The 20986-nt window shown below is 46.7% G+C and overlaps 1 protein-coding gene across 2 annotated transcripts in view; it reads left to right on the top strand.

The window, feature by feature from the left end:
• The window catches only part of DOCK1 (dedicator of cytokinesis 1), a 526335-nt gene that overhangs the window by 477943 nt on the left and 27406 nt on the right, over positions 1-20986 (top strand). For both annotated transcript variants that reach the window (XM_082406605.1, XM_082406606.1), the window contains exons 40-46: positions 635-739; positions 10146-10287; positions 10422-10500; positions 12029-12113; positions 15163-15249; positions 18117-18293; positions 19302-19385. In XM_082406605.1, coding sequence (XP_082262731.1) covers positions 635-739; positions 10146-10287; positions 10422-10500; positions 12029-12113; positions 15163-15249; positions 18117-18293; positions 19302-19385 — 759 coding nt within the window. The remainder of the gene's footprint in view (positions 1-634; positions 740-10145; positions 10288-10421; positions 10501-12028; positions 12114-15162; positions 15250-18116; positions 18294-19301; positions 19386-20986) is intronic.

Genomic DNA, 20986 nt, shown 5'->3' on the forward strand with positions numbered 1-20986 from the left:
CCTCTGAACGACTTATATGTGAACAACTGCTGAGTCTAGGTGTACGTTGGTCTTGATGGCCCAGAGGTCTCCAGGAGTCTCCACTCGTTTAAAACTGTGAGCCTGTCTACAAGAGGGGGACAGATGGAGGCTAGCCCAGACCTTTCTCCTGCCACAGAAGCTATCCGTTTCTAACTACTGCTTTCTCTGCTGTATCATTTTTCTATTCAGCAGATCGACTTATGATGTTGTGATGTGTATCATGAATGTGGAACAGAATTCTGCCCTTTTAAATTCTCTTGTAATGTATCCCATTACCTGACTGATATCTTTTTTTAAAAAATCCTAAAGATCAGACATTTAATCAGAAGAAAAACCATCTCTCTGGCACCTCTTTGGTTATTAAAACACCTATAAATCACAACTGGTTGCTGAATTTGGCTTTTTGGTCAAATTCCCCTGCTGAATGTTGGAGGATGAGTGAGGAGTACTGTCAAAGCTTTGTGGTGAGATTAAGTTCAATGCCTGCATCAGCACCGCTCCCCCGCCTTCTCCCCTCCCACCCGCTAGAACTGCCAAAGCTGGAAGAATCCAGATGCGTGGATGTTCAACTATTCCATTCAAACCTGAAATGCATTTCCTTTCTTCCTTTCAGAAAAAACAGGCTCAATTTTATGAAAACATCGTCAAGGTGATAAGACCCAAGCCTGACTATTTTGCTGTCGGTTACTACGGACAAGGATTCCCCACGTTCCTTCGGGTAACTTTGGATTCTGTTTTGATTGGGTCAGGATTGTTCCCTGGGCAGCGAGCCTCTTCCCTTTCCGAGGAAGAATTTGGACTTTGCATCCGAAGTCCGACTCTTTGTATTATTTTAACAGCTCTGTGCTTGACTTAGGGTGCCAGCGAGAGGCTGATCATATTTTTTGATTGCATATAAACTTTGCATCTCATTTTTCCCAAATAGAACTCCTGTTCAGAGATTTATGTATATTTTAAAAATTGTGGTTGGGGACTTCCCTGGTGGTCCAGTGGTGAGGACTCCGCACTTTCACTGCCAGGGGCCCAGGTTCAATCCCTAGTCAGGGAACTAGGATCCCACAAGCCACGTGGCACGGCCAAAAAAAAAAAAAATTCTGTAAGATATATATGCATAACATAAAATTTACCATCTTTACCCTTTTTAGGTGTATCGTTCAATGGCATTAAGTTTATTTAGTTTGTTGTGCAACTATTCCCACCATCCATCTCCAGATCTTTTTCATCTTCCCAAACTAGAACTCTGATCCCATTAAACAATAATTCCCCCTTCTCCCCTCCCCCCAGACCCTGGCAACCACGCTTTTACTTTCTGTCTCAGAATTTGCCTGTTCTAGCAACCTCATTTAAGTGGAATCATATAAAACTTGTCCTTTTGTGTCTGGCTCACTTCCCTGAGTGTCGTGTCTGCAAGGCTCATCCATGTGGTAGCGTGTATCAGAACGTCATTCCTTTTTATGGAAGAGTAATATTCCATCGTACTGATGTACCACATTTTGTTTATCCATCCGTCCTTTGATAGACTTTGGGTTGTTTTGCCTATTATGAAGAACACTGCTATGAACATGAGTATTTTTAATTATATGAGAAACTGGAAATGGATTCCCAGTGCTGGAAACTCAGAATCATACTCCATTTCTGAGACAAGCATGTGCTCTTTGACACATGATGGAAGAAATACTGTGATCACCAGCCAAGTCACCCAATAATCATGAGGCCAGAAACTGTGTAAATAAATGCTGCCTAGCCTACTAGTAGAATTGTTAAAGTTTCTCAAAAACTCATTCTTGGATGCCGTTGACCATGATTTCCTGTCTTTTCTTATGACCTTTTTTTTTTAATGTCACCTGGTTTTCTCTTATCCTGGGAGACCATGCGTGATCCTTCTGGTTTTAGAGAAGCAGGAGCTCTCTGCCTAGGGCACACCTGTCCGGGGCAGTTAGATCCAGTTGGGAGATTTCTGTAGCCCCAGAGGTGTGTTCCTTTGGCCCTGGTGTTTCTGATCCCACAGGAGGCCCTGATAGTATAAGACATCCCTTCACGCTGGCACCAGCAGGAAGGACTTACTTGGTGAGGACCTGTCGTTCTGTATAGGAACGTCAGCAAGTGGCCCTCGCAGGGCTGACCAGCTCCAGAAGGTGACCTGTTAGTTGATACGCTCACGCAGGGTCCTGGCTGGGTGCGTGGGGCATCTGGCCTGTCCCTGTCACTGCTGGTCAGTCTCTCCTTAACACCGTCACCTTCATCGTGGCATTTAAGATAGTGGTTAGGGAGGATTTTGAAATTAACTTTAAGTAAAAAACCAGTCCAAAGGGGATAATGAGGCTGGAGTTGAAGTCACCTAATGTTGCTGAAGGCTTTAATTAAGGTATGTGAATCTGTACATATGCTTCCGTGTGTGTGTGTGTGTGTGTGTGTGTGTGTGTGTGTGTGTGTGTGTGTGTCTAAGAAAGACTGAGAGGGAGGGACAGGCCCTAAATCACAGCTGACCTGTGCTGTGCTGGGTGTAGAGTGTATGTGTGGCCCTCCTTGGACAGTGCCATAATTTAAGGGCACTACGGCTCTGTCCTGGCGTCCTGAGGAGGCAGCAGGGCCGGGTGAGCATTTTGCAGCCCCCAAGCCAACTGATGCCAGGGTTGTCCTGGGAGGTCACATGAGATCCGTGCTCCAGGGACCGTGCTGGGTCACCTGCCCGTCACAAGGGCAAAATGCAGAGTACGAATAACGAGTTTAACGGGCTTGATTAATATGGAACTGACTTCCCCCCCACCCCCGAATAATTCTGTGGGCCTATAGCAATACACTCATTACGCTTCACAGATTACCTGTCAGGGCTCCATCTGACAATGACATTAGCAGTTACAAAAAAGTGGGTGGGATGTTTGTCTACTTCATTCAGTGCCGGGAGCACAGCCTCTGAGAACTGACTCGCTGGCCCCTCTGCTTTGTTTTGCTTTAAGAATTGATCGCATTGGGGTTTTTTGCATTTATATGAATATTTATGATTCTTACAAGGAATAAATATCTTTGACTATATGTACGTTTCCCTCCTGTTTTCAGGCTTGAATGGACCACTTCAAAATGCAAAGTAATTGACATTTCTAGAAAATGTTATTAGTGTGTTCATTTATAACTCACTAGTGTTTTTCTGTTAAAGGCTTTATATACATTTTTATTATTATGTCTTCCTTCTAGTGTAAAGTATAATAAATGCATGCTAGTTTCGTAGTAGCCTATTATACATTAAATCACCCTGAATTTCTGAAATGTTTGGCTTTTTATAGCCCTAAAAGATGCCCATAGTGTGTATTTATATTTCTAATTAAGACTACATATTACTTTGGTTTCTGCTTCAGATTATTTTTTTAAAGAAAGAGCACATTTTTCTCCTGTAATGGGTACTTTAAGACATACCTAAGCACAAAGTGAAAAAAACATATTCAATTTTTAAATTGTTCCTTCTTTAGTGATTTACAAGAACTCGGAATAACTTTGGACTAGGGAAGGGGATAAATGGAATGCCACAGGGGCTCTGTTTTTGTGAAAATTCATTAATTAGACAAATTTTAATTTGGCTTTGAGCTGAGTCTCTAGGATGCATCTGTTTGTGTGTCTTCTCTTCCCCTTCCTCCTCCTCCTCCCCCTTCTCCTCCTCTTCCCTCTCCCTATCCTTCCCCTGCCCCCTCCCTTTCCTCCTCCCCCTCTCCCCCCCTCTCCCCCTCCTGCACGCTGGCATACGTCCAAGGTCAGGGCAGATAACAGGGCTGCCCCCTAACTCATGACTGGCTGGCCCGGACCCTCTTGCCCAGGGTCCCTGATGAAACAGCAGCCAAGTCCAAGGAGGAGAAGCACGAGCCCCCAGCCTCCTGTTCCTCGGGTTCTGTGGGTTCTGCTCACTGCAACAAGGAAAACCTTGTGGCAGTTTTCATTGATGTGAGACAGCCCTGAGATGGGGCAAGAAGATGGGTGGGGGGAGGTGGAGGGCTTCGAGAACCAGCTGCCGCATCACACTACCCACTGACACCTTTCTGTGATTCAGCTGCCACTCAGAACACACTTGTTGAATCTCTGAAGGTATGGAGACCAGTTCCATCTTGGAATCAGAACGTTCCTGACAGACGTATTTACAGAGTGACCGTGTCACGAGACAGGTCTCAACGAGACAGCCTGAGTAGAGAGGAATGCTTACCTACTTATCACCCTCCCTCGAGGTCACCCAGCCCCGCCACCCAAAACAACCCCCAGGTGGACTCTCCAGACTTTGTGGAGGTGACGAAGTGGCATTTGAGAGGGACAGACTCCAGCCTTTAGGAGGAGCACTCTGTATGCCCTACCCTGTCATCCGTTGATGGCTCGTTGTGCACACGACAACTCCAAACGTTCCACGAGGGGAGTCCGGCCACCACCTCCGCCCTCTCAGCACCAGGGGAGGCCAGGAGCCTTGGGTCCCTCTGCTTTGGTCTGGACCCTCTTCGCTCTGGTTCTGTTCATCTCTTGGCTGTGACCTATAGGAGCCAGCTTGGAAAGTCGTGCTCAGGCTCTGAGGCCCCACCTTAATCTCATGCTCTCTTGAATTTTTTTTTTTAATTTATTTTGAATTTTTGAATTTTATTTTATTTATTTTTTTATACAGCAGGTTCTTATTAGTTATCCATTTCATACATATTAGTGTATACATGTCAATCCCAATCTCCCAATTCATCCCACCACCACCACCCCTGCCACTTTCCCCCCTTGGTGTCCACATGTTTGTTCTCTACATCTGTGTCTCACTTTCTGCCCTGCAAACTGGTTCATCTGTACCATTTTTCTAGGGTCCACATATATGCGTTAATATACGACATTTGTTTTTCTCTTTCTGACTTACTTCACTCTGTATGACAGTCTCTAGATCCATCCACGTCTCTACAAATGACCCAATTTCGTTCCTTTTTATGGCTGAGTAATATTCCATTGTATATATGTACCATATCTTTTTTATCCATTCGTCTGTCGATGGGCATTTAGGTTGCTTCCATGACCTGCCTATTGTAAATAGTGCGGCAATGAACATTGGGGTGCATGTGTCTTTTTGAATTATGGTTTTCTCTGGGTATATGCCCAGTAGTGGGATTGCTGGGTCGTATGGTAGTTCTATGTTTAGTTTTTTAAGGAACCTCCATACTGTTCTCCATAGTGGCTGTATCAATTTACATTCCCACCAACAGTGCAAGAGGGTTCCCTTTTCTCCACACCCTCTCCAGCATTTGCTGTTTGTAGATTTTCTGATGATGCCCATTCTAACTGGTGTGAGGTGATACCTCATTGTAGTTTTGATTTGCATTTCTCTAATAATTAGTGATGTTGAGCAGCTTTTCATGTGCTTCTTGGCCATCTGTATGTCTTCTTTGGAGAAATTTCTATTTAGTTCTTCTGCCCATTTTTGGATTGGGTTGTTTGTTTTTTTAATATTGAGCTACATGAGCTGTTTATATATTTTGGAGGTTAATCCTTTGTCCGTTGATTCATTTGCAAATATTTTCTCCCATTCTGAGGGTTGTCTTTTCGTCTTGTTTATGGTTTCCTTTGCTGTGCAAAAGCTTTTAAGTTTCATTAGGTCCCATTTGTTTATTTTTGTTTTTATTTCCATTACTCTAGGAGGTGGATCAAAAAAGATCTTGCTGTGATTTATGTCAAAGAATGTTCTTCCTATGTTTTCCTCTAAGAGTTTTATAGTGTCCGGTCTTACATTTAGGTCTCGAATCCATTTTGAGTTTATTTTTGTGTATGGTGTTAGGGAGTGTTCTAATTTCATTCTTTTACATGTAGCTGTCCAGTTTTCCCAGCACCACTTATTGAAGAGACTGTCTTTTCTCCATTGTATATCCTTGCCTCCTTTGTCATAGATTAGTTGACCGTAGTTGTGTGGGTTTATCTCTGGGCTTTCTATCTTGTTCCATTGATCTATATTTCTGTTTTTGTGCCAGTACCATATTGTCTTGATTACTGTAGCTTTGTAGTATAGTCTGAAGTCAGGGAGTCTGATTCCTCCAGCTCCGCTTTTTTCCCTCAAGACTGCCTTGACTATTCTGGGTCTTTTGTGTCTCCATACAAATTTTAAGATTTTTTGTTATAGTTCTGTAAAAAATGCCATTGGTCTTTTGATAGCGATTGCATTGGATCTGTAGATTGCTTTGGGTAGTATAGTCATTTTCACAATATTGATTCTTCCAATCCAAGAACATGGTATATCTCTCCATCTGTTGGTATCATCTTTCATTTCTTTCATCAGTGTTTTATAGTTTTCTGCATACAGGTCTTTTGTCTCCTTAGGTAGGTTTATTCCTAGGTATTTTGTTCTTTTTGTTGCAGTGGTAAATGGGAGTGTTTCCTTAATTTCTCTTTCAGATTTTTCATCATTAGTGTATAGGAATGCAAGAGATTTCTGTGCATTAATTTTGTATCCTGCAACTTTACCAAATTCATTGATTAGCTCTAGTAGTTTTCTGGTGGCAGTTTTAGGATTCTCTATGTATAGTATCATGTCATCTGCAAACAGTGACAGTTTTCTTCTTCTTTTCCAATTTGTATTCCTTTTATTTCTTTTTCTTCTCTGATTGCTGCGGCTAGGACTTCCAAAACTATGTTGAATAATAGTGGTGAGAGTGGACATCCTCGTCTTGTTCTTGATCTTAGAGGAAATGCTTTCAGTTTTTCACCATTGAGAATGGTGTTTGCTGTGGGTTTGTCGTATATGGCCTTTATTATGTTGAGGTAGGTTCCCTCTATGCCCACTTTCTGGAGAGTTTTTATCATAAATGGGTGTTGAATTTTGTCAGAAGCTTTTTCTGCATCTATTGACATGATCATATGGTTTTTATTCTTCAATTTGTTAATATAGTGTATCACAATGATTGATTTGCATATATTGAAGAATCCTTGCCTCCCTGGGATAAATCCCATTTGATCATGGTGTATCATCCTTTTAATGTCTTGTTGGATTCTGTTTGCTAGCGTTTTGTTGAGGATTTTTGCATCTATATTCATCAGTGATATTGGTCTGTAATTTTCTTTTTTTGTAGTACCTTTGTCTGGTTTTGGTGTCAGGGTGATAGTGGCCTCACAGAATGAGTTTGGGAGTGTTTCTTCCTCTGCAATTTTTTGGAAGAGTTTGAGAAGGATGGGTGTTAGCTCTTCTCTAAATGTTTGATAGAATTTACCTGTGAAGCCATCTGGTCCTGGACTTTTGTTTGTTGGAAGATGTTTAATCACAGTTTCAATTTCATTACTTGTGATTATTGGTCTGTTCATATTTTCTATTTCTTCCTGGTTCAGTCTTGGAAGGTTATACCTTTCTAAGAGTTTGTCCATCTCTTCCAGATTGTCCATTTTATTGGCATAGAGTTGCTTGTAGTAGTGTCTTAGGATGCTTTGTATTTCTGCAGTGCCTGTTGTAACTTCTTCTTTTTCATTTCTAATTTTATTGACTTGAGTCCTCTCCCTCTTTTTCTTGATGAGTCTGGCTAATGGTTTATCTATTTTGTTTATCTTCTCAAAGAACCTGCTTTTAGTTTTATTAATCTTTGCTGTTGTTTTCTTTGTTTCTATTTCATTTATTTCTGCTCTGATCTTTATGATTTCTTTCCTTCTGCTAACTTTGGGTTTTTGTTTGTTCTTCTTTCTCTAGTTCCTTTAGGTGTAAGGTTAGATTGTTTATTTGAGATTTTTCTTGTTTCTTGAGGTAGGCTTGTATAGCTATAAACTTCCCTCTTAGCACTGCTTTTGCTGCATCCCATAGGTTTTGGATCATTGTGTTTTCATTGTCATTTGTCTCTAGGTATTTTTTGATTTCCTCTTTGATTTCTTCAGTGATCTCTTGGTTATTTAGTAACATCTTGTTTAGCCTCCAGGTGTTCGTGTTTTTTACGTTTTTTTCCTTGTAATTCGTTTCTAATCTCATAGCGTTGTGGTCAGAAAAGATGCTTCATATGATTTCAATTTTCTTAAGTTTACTGAGGCTTGATTTGTGACCCAAGATGTGATCTATCCTAGAGAATGTTCCATGCGCACTTAAGAAGAAAGTGTAATCTGCTGTTTTTGGATGGAATGTCCTATAAATATCAATTAAATCTATCTGGTCTATTGTGTCATTTAAAGCTTGTGTTTCCTTATTAATTTTCTGTTTGGATGATCTGTCCATTGGTGTAAGTGAGGTGTTAAAAGTCCCCCACTATTATTGTGTTACTGTCGATTTCCTCTTTTATAGCTGTTAGCAGTTGCCTTATGTATTTAGGTGCTCCTATGTTCAGCACATATATATTTATAATTGTTATATCTTCTTCTTGGATTGATCCCTTGATCATTATGTAGTGTCCTTCCTTGTCTCTTGTAACATTCTTTATTTTAAAGTCTATTTTATCTGATATGAGTATTAATACTCCAGCTTTCTTTTGATTTCCATTTGCATGGAATATCTTTTTCCATCCCCTCACTCTCAGTCTGTATGTGTCCCTAGGTCTGAAGTGGGTTTCTTGTAGACAGCATATATGTGGGTCTTGTTTTTGTATCCATTCAGCAAGCCTGTGTCTTTTGGTTGGAGCATTTAATCCATTCACGTTTAAGGTAACTATCAATATGTGTGTTCCTGTTACCATTTTCTTAATTGTTTTGGGTTTATTTTTGTAGGTCCTTTTCTTCTCTTGTGTTTCCCACTTAGAGAAGTTCCTTTAGCATTTGTTGTAGAGCTGGTTTAGTGGTGCTGAATTCTCTTAGCTTTTGCTTGTCTGTAAAGCTTTTGATTTCTCCATCGAATCTGAAGGAGATCCTTGCCGGGTAGAGTAATCTTGGTTGTGGGTTCTTCCCTTTCATCACTTTAAGTATATCATGCCACTCCCTTCTGGCTTGTAGAGTTTCTGCTGAGAAATCAGCTGTTAACCTTATGGGAGTTCCCTTGTATGTTATTTGTTGTTTTTCCCTTGCTGCTTTCAATAATGTTGCTTTGTCTTTAATTTTTGCTAATTTGATTACTGTGTGTCTCGGCATGTTTCTCCTTGGGTTTATCCTGTATGGGACTCTCTGCGTTTCCTGGACTTGGGTGGCTATTTCCTTTCCCATATTAGGGAAGTTTTCAACTATAATCTCTTCAAATATTTTCTCGGGTCCTTTCTCTCTCTCTTCTCCTTCTGGGACCCCTATAATGCGAATGTTGTTGCGTTTAATGTTGTCCCAGAGGTCTCTTAGGGTGTCTTCATTTCTTTTCATTCTTTTTTCTTTATTCTGTTCCGCAGCAGTGAATTCCACCATTCTGTCTTCCAGGTCACTTATCCGTTCTTCTGCCTCAGTTATTCTGCTATTGATTCCTTCTAGTGTAGTTTTCATTTCAATTATTGTATTGTTCATCTCGTTTGTAACTCTTCTAGGTCTTTGTTAAACATTTCTTGCATCTTCTCAATCTTTGCCTCCATTCTTTTTCTGAGGTCCTGGATCATCTTCACTATTATTATTCTGAATTCTTTTTCTGGAAGGTTGCCTATCTCCACTTCATTTAGTTGTTTTTCTGGTTTTATCTTGTTCCTTCATCTGGTACATAGCCCTCTGCCTTTTCATCTTATCTGTCTTTCTGTGAATGTGGTTTTTGTTCCACAGGCTGCAGGATTGTAGTGCTTCTTGCTTCTGCTGTCTGCCCTCTGGTGGATGAGGCTATCTCTCCCTTGAATTCTTTCTGGCAGGATGGAAACTATTTAATTAGGGCCTACCTGGGGTGTGGGGGGAGACGATACGGACACCATTCTCCTCCACTTGCCTTGGTGCCTTTACCCTGTCTGACCATTTCATGCCCACTAGTGTGTGGGCTTCAATCACTCACTTGGTTTCTCATGGTTTTGTAAATTGATTGCTACTGTTAAGACTGAAATGTACTACCAGACTTCAGTAACATCATCTTTAGTGCTTCTTAAACAGTATTAACTTACCTGGCTTCTCTTCCTGTGTTCTTGATTAGTAAGATCACCGCAATTACAAGCTGTTCTTCAATTCAGTGACATTTAAAAAAAAACTGTCAAGCCCATTTTGAAGACCAGTGCCTTTATGTGTGAACTTTTCCTGGCCCTTCCCCTGGGGTGTTATTTAATGAATGTCATTGTTTCCAGGGGAAAGTTTTCATTTACCGAGGGAAGGAGTATGAACGCAGGGAAGATTTTGAAGCTCGGCTATTAACTCAGTTTCCAAATGCTGAGAAAATGAAGACAACATCTCCACCAGGCGACGATATTAAAAACTCTGCTGGCCAGTGTATCCTTTCAGACAACCATGTCGGATATAAAATGATGGCGATGTCGTTTGGTTGGATGGTTGGGTGTACGTGGGACCTTGCTCCTGGCTGATGACCACTCTGCCTTATGGTCCTTAACCCCTTTGACCTTCAGATATTCAGTGCTTCACAGTAAAGCCCAAACTCGATTTGCCCCCTAAATTTCACAGGCCCGTGTCAGAGCAGATTGTAAGGTAACATTTTCCTTACCCAACATGAGGGTGGTGAGAGGCGTACTCAGATCGCTTCATAATTTCGCATCTCGGAGGGTGGATGTCAGCCTTTGATTAACTTTTCAGATGCTCTTTCTGTTTACTTCGAAAAGCAAGGGAAGCTAATCACGTTCAGCATCAAAGAAAGGGGAAGGAAGATGTGAACAAGTGTGGCCGGGAGGGTGCAAGGCTGTTCCTTATACCCGAGATTGGGAGACAGGGAAAGTCAGGGGGAGGAAGGGGTACTCTGGGCTCCTTTTGAGCCACCAGGTGAGAGACCCCCTGTAGACCTTTTCTCCAGGCCCTGCCCCTCACCCCACAGATATGAGTCTATGTGCCTGTGGTGTGGCCTGAGCATTTGGATCCCAGAAGGCAGGAATAGGGATTCAGACATTTGCTCGTGATGGAGAACCAGGTGGGGGATGAGAAGAAGCCTTCACCCCTACAACAGGGTGATTACATAATATGGGATTTGGAGGTGGATTTTAAAACTCACAGGCCAACTGTCCAAATTTGAGTGAGATTTTATGCATCTACATTGAATTGCCCCTGACTTAGCAGTGGTGTAGAAACACCTACACTAGATGTCTCTTTGATATGAAGAATTTTCTTTTCTATTTGATCCATGTACTGGTGAAAAACAACTAACCTCTTTGATGGCCTAATAATGCTCAGATTCTGCTTATTTTATATCCTGAAGTTTGGTGGATTGGATTCTTCTGCAAAATTCACTACCATTTCTTTAACCTTTCATCAGCAAACATGGGAAATAAACCAGGACTTGGTTTATTGATGAATGATCGCTTTCATAAGGCTTAGATTTTAAGTTTTGCAACATTTTTTTCTCAGAGAGGCATTAAGCACTAGTGAACTGTAGTGTATGCTCAGATATTTCCCTTTGATGTGGGGTGCCCACCTGTGTTTCAGCGCAGGGGGCTGAGTGAGCCTCCCAGCCTGCCTCTGGGATATGCATGAAACCCACCCCCCTCCCCAGGGGAGGAAGGTACAGTCTCCATCTTATGTATGCCACCCTTGGTGGTTGCCAAATCTGCCTTTTGTAGATCTGCAATTAAAGTATACAAGACCTTTTAAAAAATAAGACATTTTTAAATATTTAATAACTTATTAGATTAAATTATTTAATAAATTAATTGTTGAATTATGAATTCAAATTTTAAATAATAAACGCATAAATGGAGAATGAAGGCCTTTTTCCCCTCTCCTTTGCTTCACCTTTTCTGTTTTTGCCGGTTTCACTCTTACTCAGCATCTCTTCTCCCTTGAGCGTTGTCAGGGACAGGGAAGAGGCAAAAATTCAAGGTAATTTTTCCACCTGCCAACGTCTCTCTTCTGAGGCTGGCGGGGAAAGAAAGCCCAGCTATCACTCCAGGTCAAGGCTGGAGATGTTTTAAGGGATGCAGTGACCTATAGGGAGACCGGATCCTGTGTCTAAAAGCAAATCGGCTGCTTTTCTGGTTAAATGTCTGATGATTTCTCTATCTCTGTACAGTTTTTACAGAGTAAACGAGGTCCAGCGATTTGAATATTCTCGTCCGATCCGCAAGGGAGAGAAAAACCCAGACAACGAATTTGCGGTAAAAAAAAAAAACACCCCCAAACTCATGTCACCACTAACAAAACTGCGCATGGAAAAGTGTGTTCTCAGAGGCTCCCACAGTGCAGGATTGAATGCCTTTGTGTGTTATGTGCAGAGATCCTAGCATATCACCCATTCAAATTTAGTGAAATGAAGACCATTTCACAAACAGTATCACTAAGGTGCTTGTGATACTGTAAGAAGGTAACTAGTGCTTTGAGAGTGTTTGCGTGCTCGGAGCACACTTGCTTCCCTCCTGCGTGTATCTGAGTCCTCCTCTGCGCCCCGGGTCCTGGAGCAGGTGCTGGTGTCTCAGTTATAAATAAGCTCTCAGAGGTGCCGAGTGCTTACATGGCTCTCTGCAGGGGACAAGCAGTCAGGAGGTGAGTTGGGCTCACTATCCGGTGCCCACACCTGAACTTCACTGTGGCACAATACGCCCGAACAGGGTCCCCGCGGGCACAGCTGAATAACAGGCCTCATTGGATGTTGAGCAGTATCCCGGACCTCTACCCACTAGGTGCCAGCTAGAGCCTCCCCGGTTGTGACAGTGAATCACAAATGTTTCCACACGTTGCTAAACGTCTGTGCCTTGTTGAAGGCACTGCATTAGAGTCATAGAAATGTTGACACAGATTCTTGCAACCTTTTAAAAAATATACATACAACTGGTTGAATGGATTCCATTTCGGAAAGGCATGAAGTAAAGCATGGCTTTTTTATTTTTTAATTAATGAATTAATTAATTTTTTTGAAGTAGAAAAGAATAGCTTTATTGCTTTACCAGGCAAAGGGGGCCACAGTGGGCTAATGCCCTCAAAACTGTATGTTGAAAGCATAGTGTTATTTATTTATTTATTTATTTTTAATGTTAACGTTTCTCTCTCCTCCTGCCCTGAAAAAACCTCCTCTGGAAATCCCTAGATAGGCCCATATTTCAAGGTGGCATTAGCCCCAAGGACCCCTGGCGGGGACCTTGTCTGCAGGTCTCTGGGGGTGCAGGGGGTCAAAGTTGAATTAGCACCATGCTGCTGGCCCAAAGGGAAGCCCAGAGCACTTGCAGCAAAGCTGCCTTCCACCCACCCTCCCTTCGAAGCCCTGTTTCCTATAATCTTTTGATCCCCAGGGTGATGTCTGTGAGTCTCCAGTCACAACCCCTGAAAGGCCCTGCCCTTCCCGAGCCCAGTTTCCTGTGTGTCAACTAGGATCTTGGAGTCGGGAAATTCTAAGGCTGTCCCCAGTTTCATCGCTGGCTCTTTCAAAACCAAAACCCTACTTCTTGGTTAGTGTGGCATCCTGAACCTGTTTGGTGACTGATTGCACTGTGGCACCGTCTGCAGTGGTGAGAGAGGCAAGGCCCCACCTAGACACCCACACCGGGGCTGGGCTTTCGGGGCCGTCTCTGCTCTGGTCATCACAGCAATCACTCTGTCATTTATGTAGCACCGTGGCTGCAGGGTGTATGGGCAGTTCTTGAATTTCCCTCAGGCCTCTCACGTCTTGCGGCGATCTAGGTTCTTATACTGTGAAGGAAGAGACACAAGGAGGTCGAGCAAATTGCCGGCAGTTGCGCAGCCATTCGAGGCAGAGCTGAGAATAAGCACGGCTCCTGACGCCGGAGCTGCGCTAAACCTTAGAGGCTGGGCTGTTTCTAAATGGCCCAGAAATCCCCTAATGGCCCCGTTAGGTTCTCACACACAGATGAGGCTTTCAGAAGCCACGGGATTTAGTCCTTCACGTGCTTGACAAAGCCCCAGGCTTCCAGATAAGCGCAGGGGGTTGAGTGGTAATGGGGGGCCTGGTTCGGGGAGCCTGGTTCCCAGGGCCTGGGTGCTGGGAGAGCTTCCCTGCCAGGCCAGCCCGGGAGCTCAGAGCAGCCTGGTGCCTCCAAACCCAGCCACGCATGGAGTTCTGAAACCCAGAGCCGGCAAGGAGGAGGGAGCCAGAGACAGGGTCAACGTGGAACCCGAAGCCCCCACCCCGCCAGGGATGCTGGAGTTGGGGAGCAGTGCAGCCTGCAGTTTCCAGGCCGGTGCCTGAGCCAGCAGCCCCTGGGGGCGGCAGGAGCCTTGGCCTGTGTCCCTGGGGCCTCGGCCAGGTCCTTCCCCTCTCCCAGCCTGGAATCTGGGGTTTGGAGAAAACGCTTTCTAAATTCCAGCCGGTTTTCTGGAAATGTTGACAATCCACTACGCCATCTTTTTATACTTGGATCACTGTGGACAGACTCAGACTGCTCAGTGATTCTCTGTTACTGGGAGGTTTACCAGGCAAAGGCTGCTACCAGCTAGACATCCCGCAGTAGGGGGTGGGATGAAAGGGTTATGGTTCACCCCTGCAGCGGAGTTCTGTGCAACCATTAAAGAGGGGTGGAGTTACATTTATTGGCTTTAAACAGCTTCCCGCAATATGTACTATACCATCTTAGGAAGAATACATTTTCATTGAAAATACACATATACACACTTGTTAATGCTTAGTAAGAAGCCTTGAACCCCAGATAGTGAAAGGTTAGGTTGTCATCTTTAGGTACTGAGTGATTTTTCTGCCTTCTATTTCCATATCTTCATTTTCTGATGTAAATATATATGTTAGGCCAAAAAAAGAAAAAAATTCATCATTAAAGTACTGACTGATTTTATTAGAATGTTGAGAGGTCACTTTTATGAACCCCAGTCTTCCTCAATGGATTTTCATCTTCAGGTTTCTTTTGAACGCTAAGTAAGGCTAACGTAAAGCTCATTGGAGCCTTTCCAAAAATCTGTTTGCTCAGAGGGAACCTCCCTCGTGTGGACGTATATAATTCTCCCCTTCGATTGTATTTTCTTGGCCAAATGCTAGGGAAACGGGCACCGTTGGCCAGGGAACAGGGGGCCGCGGTGTCCTGTGTAACAGTCTGGTAATTCAGCAGAGCATGGCCTGTGAGGTGTTCCCCGGGCGGCTGGTGACCTTGCCTCCCAGACCCTTGCAAATCCCCGTGAGGACAGAAGCTGTCATCTACCTGCAACATCCTTCTCCTAACAAGTGTCCTGTGTGTGTTCCCTTTGCAGAATATGTGGATCGAAAGGACCATATACACGACTGCGTATAAATTGCCTGGCATTTTAAGGTGGTTTGAGGTCAAATCTGTTTTCATGGTAAGCACACCCCGCAGGAGGAACTGCCCATCACCCCCTCTTCTACGGTCTGACACGGCCTCTTCCCCGGGCGTGTCACCTGGTCACTGTGGCTGGCAGGCATGCTTCGGACCCCACATCAGGTTTAACCCCGTTAATCACTCTCCCCGTCCACGGGTACTGCGGTGGAAATGCTGTGTAATCACAACCTCCTCTAGCGCAGAAAGAAACCAGAACTAAGATTTCATTTCTTCTTACAAAATATTGAAATCCAGTCTTCACTGTGCTGTTTTGACAGTTCTTTCTGTTACCGAAATGAAAAGTTTGACAAATTCCAATTTACATACGCTTTTTAAGATCTTTCTTCCTGATGGTTTTATTGCCATTTACATGACAAACAACTTGATTAATAGTACTTGCTCGTTTTCAAGTAAAAGTAGCTTGAGAATATACCCCTCACCCGCACTTTTTAAAGAAATAATGACCCGCATCTCATTAGCTAAACTTTGCCTTGGTGCTGAGCTATCGGACAGTTCCAATCACAGGAGCCAGAGTTGGGCAGAAGGTTCTTACTGAGGGTATAGCAGCAGCAGCGTGACCATTGCCAGTATAACAAGGTCTGATTGGAATATGTGTGCTTTGTCATGTGTCTCAATGCCTTTGGTTTTCACCTGGCAGGATCTTAACCAGAGGGGTGGTGCCCACTGTTCAGTTACCATGAGTCCCCTTGGAAACTCCTGCTTCTGCCCTAGGACGTGGCTGGCGCCTGTCTTCCCAGCCTTGTTTCCACTCCTGACCTTCGTCCACGCCAGTTGAGCTCTGGACCTCTCCCTGAGCGTGCCTGTGGTCAGCTGCCTCCCATCCCCATCTCCAGCGCCCCCTCCTCCTGCTCTGAAGCCCTAGGGCTCTGTGCCCGCCTCCCCACCCCCGGAGGGCGCCCCCACTTCCTGTGTCCCCAGAGACCCCACTCTGTCCCCCCCTAGCACCCAGGCGGGCCCTGACCTCTGGAAGGCTCAGGAGACGTGGCAGCTGGCAGAAATGCAAGCCTTCGCTGGCACCATTTGGAGCTGGTGGTGTACATGTGGGAGACCACAGGACAGGAGACCCTTCCATGAACAGGCACCACTCCTATCCTCCTAATGAGCCTCTTCCCGTAAGCCGTTTGTAATCGGGGATTCCGTGAGCCAGCCCGGATGCGTGAGGACGGGGCTTAACAGCTCGAGGGGGCGAGGGCTGAGCCCTGATTTTCTGTAAGGATGTGGCTCTGCCACGGGCTGTGCTTGCCCTTTTTAGTGAACGAAGAAAGCTGGAGGCTGAATAATCCCAGGATGGCAGGACTGTAATAATCCTGCTGTCCGCACCCCTGGCCCCGCCATCGCTGGAACAGACCAGCACGGGACACTGTGAGGGCAGCAGCTGACCCTCTTGGTTTGATAAAGCTAGGACACAGCTCTTTCTTGCGGCAAACGGGATCAGCGGCAGGGGGTTAGCCATCAGTCAGAATGGAACTCTGCCCTGGAGAGTCCATTTGGCGAAGTTATGTGTCTGGGATGGTGCATTCCAGGGTCTGATAAAGCCAGGTGTGGGGTGAAAACAAAGGCCCCAGGGTACGTGTTGTTTGGGGTGTACGTGCAAGCAGGGGGCACCCTCAGCGGCCAGCACCTGGTCGGCCACCTCTTTGCGTGTTACCTCCTCTCCATCAGGTCACCTCTCCAGCAGGTGCTCGCCAGTGACGACTGAGGGTGTCAGTCTAGGATCTCTCCGTTCTCTGAACATCTCTGCACCCCCGACCCCCCCTCTCTACCTCTCAGACAATCCCCAGGGGCTGTAGAAGGAGAAAACAGGCTGCTCTGCTTTGCCATTTGCTAAAGACACCCTAGGGTCCCCGGCACAGGTGGGGACCTGTCCCACTGCCCTTGGGGAAGGGAAGCATCAGATTATCATGTGTTGTGGTCACCCTTGGACGTGGCTCCAGGGCCCAGCCTAGGGTCTGCTAGAGCCAGGCCTGGTGGGAAGGTGGTGGTATTGTTTTAAACGCGAACGCACCCTCCTGGCACCTGCGGGCTGAGCCAGAGAGGAGCGTGGGGCGGGGCCTCGCCGGGCCCTGCAGGGGCCCCCAGAGAAAGAAGGGCCCTGGCGGTGTGGGCAGAGGTGCAGGAGTGGCGGCGAGGTGGGCCCCTGCTGGCTCGCCCCGCCTCCTGCTCTGAAGGTCCCGCTGACCAGTGGCGGGTTTGCAAGGGAGGCCCGTGAGGTACAGTTGAAGTGGTGACCACCGGGCTGGGGGGAGCTGTTCCTTCCTAGGAGGGCTTGTGACCTCCTGTGGAGACCACGGCAGGACCTCTCTGCCCCTCCCCCGCTTCCCTAACCAAGCAAGTCCAGGGACAAAGTGCCCAGACCTCCTGCCTCAGGGACAGGGAGAGATTGCTCAAAATTCCTTAAGACAAGCAACGAACGAGGCCATAGTTAAAAGGCCTGCTTTGTGAAGCACGTAGACGGTGCTCAAGCGCCACTCAGGGCTGTGTTTTCCTAGGATGACCATACGTGTACATACGCACGCATGCGCGCACACACACACGAATACACACGTGCAAGTGCACACACATTCCCCAGGTCTAGGTGACCTCGCGTTGTGCCTTTGGAATTTGCATGTGGGGACAGGTCTGTGGAAACACATAAAGATCCTAAAATGCCCGGCTTCTCTTGGCTGGGTGACGAGGGACCTTGGCCCCCAGAAGCCACTGGGAAGAAAAGTGCATGGAGAGTAGGAAGCCTGCCCCACTCGGAAATGTGTGTCCTCTGGCGAGGAGCCAGAGGCATCAGCGGAGGCCCTGGCGGGACAGGGGATGTGGCAGCTGGCCCGATGTCATTCCGTCCTCCCCCCCGCGCAGGTGGAGATCAGCCCCCTGGAGAACGCCATCGAGACCATGCAGCTGACGAACGACAAGATAAACAGCATGGTGCAGCAGCACCTGGACGACCCCAGCCTCCCCGTCAACCCCCTCTCCATGCTCCTGAACGGCATCGTGGACCCCGCCGTCATGGGAGGCTTTGCGAATTACGAAAAGGCACGTGACACGCCAGCTTCCTCTTTCCAGCCCTGTCCTGGGACGGACTGTCTCCAGACCCTGTCTCCAAGCCCGGAAACCACCCTGGTCTCGCTGAGCGAGCTCCGCAGTGACCGAGCCCCGGCCGGGTTGCCCAGAGGCAGCCTCTGCGGGCTCCCGATGGTCAAGACCGCACCCCAGGCCCAGCCGGCCTGGGCGTTGTCCCCTCATCTTCACCCCCCACCGGGCTGTGCTCATGGAGCTCTAGAGAGCGACCCTCGCGACTGTCCAGAGACCTGGGATCATTAAAGGCCAAAAGATACAGTTTCAGTGAAAGACAAAAGACTTAGAATATTTAAAATAGATGGGAGGCTGGTGCAGTGGGGACAGCCAGCTGGTCTCCCTGGAGAATATCTCAGTAAGACCAGGCAGAAGCTGGAGATCATGCGATGTGCTCTAGACAAGGGGTCTGCACTACAGCTGCCGCCTGATTCTGTAAATCAAGTTTGGGACGTGGCCACGGCCATTCTTTTACTTGGTGTCTGTGGCTGTTTTCTTGATACAACAGTGGCAGAGTTGAGGCCCTTCACAGAAAAGGTTTGCTGCCCCCTGGTCTAGACAAAGTGCAAACTGAAGCAGAAGGGGCTCTGCCTGAAAGCGGGCTGTGAGGCGAAACTGCCCTGGACAGAGAGGTGACGCTCTGTTCCAGCTGCCTTCAGCTGTAGGGCGGGCCCGGGATGGGGGTCAGGGGCACGAGCGCAGCTGGGGAGCTGCCTCCCAGCGAAGTGAGCGACCCGGGTCAGCTGTGGCTTTGCTGGGCTCCATGGACGGGGCCGCCACAGTGAGTGAACGAAGTCCATTTGTTGTGCTGACCTTACTGGGTGTTTTGCTGCGGTAGGGTCCAACCCTGGGGGGAATGAGCTGGGTGATGGCCGTGGTGTGCGTCTGTTTCACACACAGCTCTCTCCCCAGGCCTGGTGTACAGAAACGTGTGCCGGTGTACTAAGTGGCTCTCCCTGTCTCCACCAGGCCTTCTTTACAGAGCGGTACCTGCAGGAGCACCCGGAGGCCCACGAAAAGATCGAGAAGCTCAAGGACCTGATTGCCTGGCAGGTAAATGTTCAGCGGCAGCTGCAGGGCCCGAGGCGGGGAAAGTGGAGTCTGGGACCAGATCCACCAGGGCCACCTTGGCACACCTGCCAGCCGCCACGGAGGACCCTGGACATCAGCCAGAGCGCCCGTGACCATGTGTGTCCCGGATAAACCCATTCACCACTGCCGTGATTAACTCGACCACTGCCTTGATTAACTCGACCCCTGGCTGTAGTCATGCATTTGAACACCTGGAAAGTTCTGTCTTGCAAATGCGCCTGGTCTGTTTCCTCCCCTCGGTCAGTGCAGTGCCTGCTGGAAAATCTTTGTCTGGTATCGACAGAACGGAACATCACGGGCAAGGTCAGGACGGTGATGCCTTAGAGACCGTGGCCCCAGCCTGTCCTGGGAGGGCGCTCGAGCTGATGCCATCGGCGTGAGGCGGGGATGGGGAACCGCCGAGCACCCACCCTCCTGTTCCCGCTGCCGGTGGTCAGGGTCGGGGGAAGGGGTCCGCATTTCTGTTTCCTCAGCTGTAATTCTGCATATTCTTTGGCTTTTCTGCTTGTACTCCTGAGGCCTTCTGAGTCTTTCCTTAGCGGGACACGGTCTGGAAAGGCTGGGCAAGCTCTGGAGGGTGTCCTGGGCTCCACTGGAAGTTCCCTGTTCGTGTGTCTGGGCTTCTGGAGCTTTCATGAGCCTGGAGGCGGAGGGGACAGACCCAGTTCCCGTGGGAGCTCTGCCTACTTGCTCTGGACGTTGGGCAACTTGCTTCTTTAAGCTTCCTTTTCTCACGTGGGAGGCAAGGAGGGTGCTGCTTATCTACACCCCCACACGCAAGGCTGAGGGAAGAGGGCTGAGGAAGGCAGAGGCCAGGGTCTCCCTGTGCCTGGGCGGCATCCCACCCTAGCCCAGGGGTCCCAGGCTGTGACCAGTGCTCTGTGGCCGCTTTGCTCCCGGCCTCCCCGGAGCCTCACCGTCCTGGCTTCGTCATCAGCACATGGGCCGTGTGACCTGTTAGGGTGGAGCGGGGCTGAGTTTTGGTTTCAAGCCTAATTACAAGTATTTCTTTTATATCTATAAAATATGTATGGATATTGCGTGATAAAATTTATGTAACATAAAATGTACCACCTTAGTCATTTTTACGTGCACAGTCCGGTGGCATCAAGTATGTTCCCATCGTTGTGCAACCGTCACCACCATCCATCTCCAGAACTTTTTCATCTTGCAAAACCACTGTGTACCCAGTAAACAATAACTCTCCATCCTCCCCGCCCCTGGAAACCACCATCCTACTTTCTGTCTCTATGAATTTGATTATTCTAGGGACCTCATATAAGTGGAATCATACATTGTCCTTTTGTGACGGGCTTGTTCCACTTAGCATAATGTTTTTAAGGTTCATCTGTGTTGTGACATGTGTCAGAATTTTGTCCCTTTTTAAGGCTGAATAGTATTCCACTGTCTGTATAGACCACTTTTTACTTACCTGTTCATTCGCTGACGGACATTTGGGTTGCGTCCACTTTTGCTATTGTAAATGATGTTATAATGAACGTGGGTGTACAAATATCTGTTCTGTTTCCTGCTTTCACTTCTTTGGGGTATATACCCAGAAG

Source organism: Balaenoptera borealis, assembly GCF_965194805.1.
Source record: "Balaenoptera borealis genome assembly, chromosome: 10".
Classification (NCBI taxonomy): domain Eukaryota; kingdom Metazoa; phylum Chordata; class Mammalia; order Artiodactyla; family Balaenopteridae; genus Balaenoptera; species Balaenoptera borealis.